The 2978-nt window shown below is 66.6% G+C and overlaps 1 protein-coding gene across 3 annotated transcripts in view; it reads left to right on the top strand.

Annotated features, from left to right (window-relative positions):
• The first annotated feature begins 1149 nt into the window (after positions 1 to 1149).
• Positions 1150 to 2978, top strand: part of LOC120239740 (leukocyte immunoglobulin-like receptor subfamily A member 5) — a 6527-nt gene continuing 4698 nt past the window's right edge. Inside the window, exons 1-2 of one of the 3 annotated variants that reach the window (XM_039244213.1) lie at positions 1150 to 1604; positions 1990 to 2025. In XM_039244213.1, coding sequence (XP_039100144.1) covers positions 1235 to 1604; positions 1990 to 2025 — 406 coding nt within the window. In that variant the 5' untranslated portion in view covers positions 1150 to 1234. The remainder of the gene's footprint in view (positions 1605 to 1989; positions 2026 to 2978) is intronic. The other 2 variants (XR_005530496.1, XM_039244212.1) reach the window with 2 other exon arrangements.

The following is a 2978-nucleotide window of genomic DNA, read 5'->3' as shown; positions in this document are numbered from 1 at the left end:
GAGAAACAGCGGCTACAGTGGGTCTCCACTGGGCCTTCTCACCAGGTCTGGGAAGAGTCGCAGGTCTGGGCCCTGGAGAGGCTGGGCCACCCCAGTCCAGGAGGACACCACAGACCCCCCTCTGTCCCCGTCAGACCTCCCCTCCCTTCTCTGGACCCCAGCTCTGCCTGTGAGCCCAGTTGTCTGTGGCTCAGCCGGACACTCCCTTGGGCCCTGACCCTAAAAAGCCCCAGGCCTTTCCCTTGTCTGTCCCCTCCTCTTGGGCCCCTCCCCTGGGAGGTCAGTGTGGGTCCTAGAAGCCCCAGGACACAACGGGGTCCTCCGCCTTCCTCCCCAGTGTGAGCAGGGGACACAGAATGCGGACGAGGCCACTGGACATGGAACCGCGAAAGGCGCGCCGGCCTCGCTGAGCCGTCGGGCCGCAGCCTGGAATAGAGGCTGGTGAGAATCAGGGAGCGCAGAAGCCCCGGGGCTCTGGGCCTGGGAGGGCGGCAAACCACAGGGGGAGGTGCTGATGGGCTCGGCGTCGCCCACGGGGGTGGGGGGGCTGCAGACCCCTGCCTGGACACAGTCCTGTGCTCCGGCCCCTGGGGGTCCAGACGGGAGCCCAGCCCCATCGCAGCCCCAGCGGCACAGGAAGCCCTGCCCGCCAGCGTCCCGACGAACGTCACTGTCTAGTGCACCCAGGGCTCCAGGGCTTTCGGTTAGAACTGGGGACTCTGAGAGCAGGGGACCCCTCTTGTCTGGCCTCCCCCTCCTCCAGCCCCGACAGCACCCCTAACCCGGCCCGCTGGGGGGCAGGGGTGAGTGTGCAGAGCACAGCCCAGACTCACCGGCCCCACCTGCGCAGAGTGCCACCCGCCTGGAGAGCATGAGGGGGACCTGCCTGGTGTCCTTCCCAGCTGCCCCTGCCTCGCTGGGCACCGCCCCTCCCCCATGACAACATGACGTCTTCGGGAGAATTTCTAGATCCCCTGCTGCCTGTGGGGAACGTGCAGTATGAGAAGAGCCAGGCGGTTAGGAGCAGAAGGGGAGCCAGAACCCCTTTCTGTGCCGCCCGCCCTCTGCCTGTGTCTCGTGTCACTGTGGACCTTCCCGCCGGGCTCTGGTCCTCTCCGTGCATCTACGTGTGTGAAGGTCTGTCGTCTCTTTATCCGGCGTCCCATCATGTCTGTGTCTCTACCACACCAGCACCTCGAAGCCCCCACGTCTGCGTTTGAACCCAGCTCCCCGCATGTCTGTACGTACCATCCGCCCACTCAGCACCCATCAGCTCCGTACCTCTGCCTCCCTGTCGGCCCTCTGTCTGTCCGTCGGTCAGTCACCAGGTAACACCGGGCGGGCCTCCTCTGGACAGGAGTTCTGCCTGCGGACGCCATGTCTCACCACAGACGCCTTCCAGAAATCAAGACCTGCCTGTGATCAGAAAGAGGAAGGTAGGGCTTGGCCTGCCCCCCCCCCCACTTCCTTCCTGCGAGACCACAGCCCTCCAAGCCCTTCCTGCTCACATCCCGGCCCGCAGGCCCCTGTCCAGCCGCCCCAGGACCGGGGCAGCGCAGAGAGGCCGGCCATGTCCCACCAGCCCGTCCACCTCCTGGGCCTCCGTGAGTGCGGAGGGCACGGGCAGGGGAGGGGACCCCAGCGGGGTCCAGGCCTCGCCTCGGTTGGCCCTCAGGGAGAGCAGTGCCTGCAGGCCCCGCCGCTCTGTCCCCTGGGCCTGACCAGCTGTGGGGACCAGGCCCTGTGACGGGCGTGCTAGAGGCCGGGACGGCGGGGGGCGAGGGGGTTCAGACACAGGCAAGGCCCCAGGGGGTGCCTGGTTCGGACTCTCAGGGAGCCGTCTGCAGCCGGAGACGGGAGGAAGCTCTGCTGGGGGGCATGCTGACTGAGGGTGGCGTGGAGGGCACGCGGCTGTGTCACGCCGGCAGCGTGCTGACCCCAGGAGGGACCCGGTGGCCGGCGTGTCCCTCACTGGGGCTTCTCTTGCAGTGCTCTGCCTGGGCCAGGGGATCCACACGCAGAAGGGTGAGTCCCGTCCACACACTTCCTGGCCCCTCAGCCCAGGGACAGCCCTGGACGGGAGTCCCTGCTCCTTCCGGGAGCAGGTGCAGAGGCGACAGCCGTCCCCAGGCTCCCCGAGGGTGCCCCAAGTCCAGCACAGCCCGCCGGGCTGAGATTCTCGCCCACACCGTCCGGTCCCCACCTCCCTCTTCCCCTTTGTCTGAGGGCCATCAGCCCCGGAGCCAAGGGCACATGGGGCCCTTGAGTCCCCCTGAACCCGCCCCACATCCATCCCTCAGAGTCCTCTGGGTCCCACCCCACGTCCCAGGTCTGCCCGCACCTCCCTCTGGGCTCCACCCCCGCCAGGCTCCACCATCCCTGTAGTCTTCCATCTTCACTGTCCCCATGTCCCCACGTCCCATGTCCCCACTGTCCCCATGTTCCCATGTCCCCATGCCCCATGTCCCCACTGTCCCATGTCCCCATGCCCCATGCCCCATGCCCCCACTGTCCCTGTGTCCCCACTGTCCCCATGTCCCCATGACCCATGTCCCCATGTCCCCACTGTCTCCATGTCCCCATGACCCCATTGTCCCCATGTCCCCATGTCCCCACTGTCCCATGTCCCCACTGTCCCCATGCCCTATGTCCCTACTGTCCCTATGTTCCCATGTCCTCAATGTCCCCATGACCCATGTCCCCACTGTCCCCATGTCCCATGTCCCCATGTCCCCACCATCCCCATGTCCTCAATGTCCCCACTGTCCCCACTGTCCCCATAACCCATGCCCCATGTCCCCATGCCCCATGTCCTCACTGTCCCCATGTCCCCATGACCCATGTCCCCACTGTCCCCATGTCCCATGTCCCCATGCCCCATGTCCCCACTGTCCCCATGTCCCCATGCCCCATGTCCCCACTGTCCCCATGTCCCATGTCCCCATGCCCCATGTCCCCACTGTCCCCATGTCCCCATG

This window comes from Hyaena hyaena, unplaced genomic scaffold, assembly GCF_003009895.1.
Source record: "Hyaena hyaena isolate Hyena2069 unplaced genomic scaffold, ASM300989v1 scaffold_235, whole genome shotgun sequence".
Classification (NCBI taxonomy): domain Eukaryota; kingdom Metazoa; phylum Chordata; class Mammalia; order Carnivora; family Hyaenidae; genus Hyaena; species Hyaena hyaena.
Note: the sequence above shows the minus strand (reverse complement) of the source record. Positions and strands in the feature narration are given on the sequence as shown.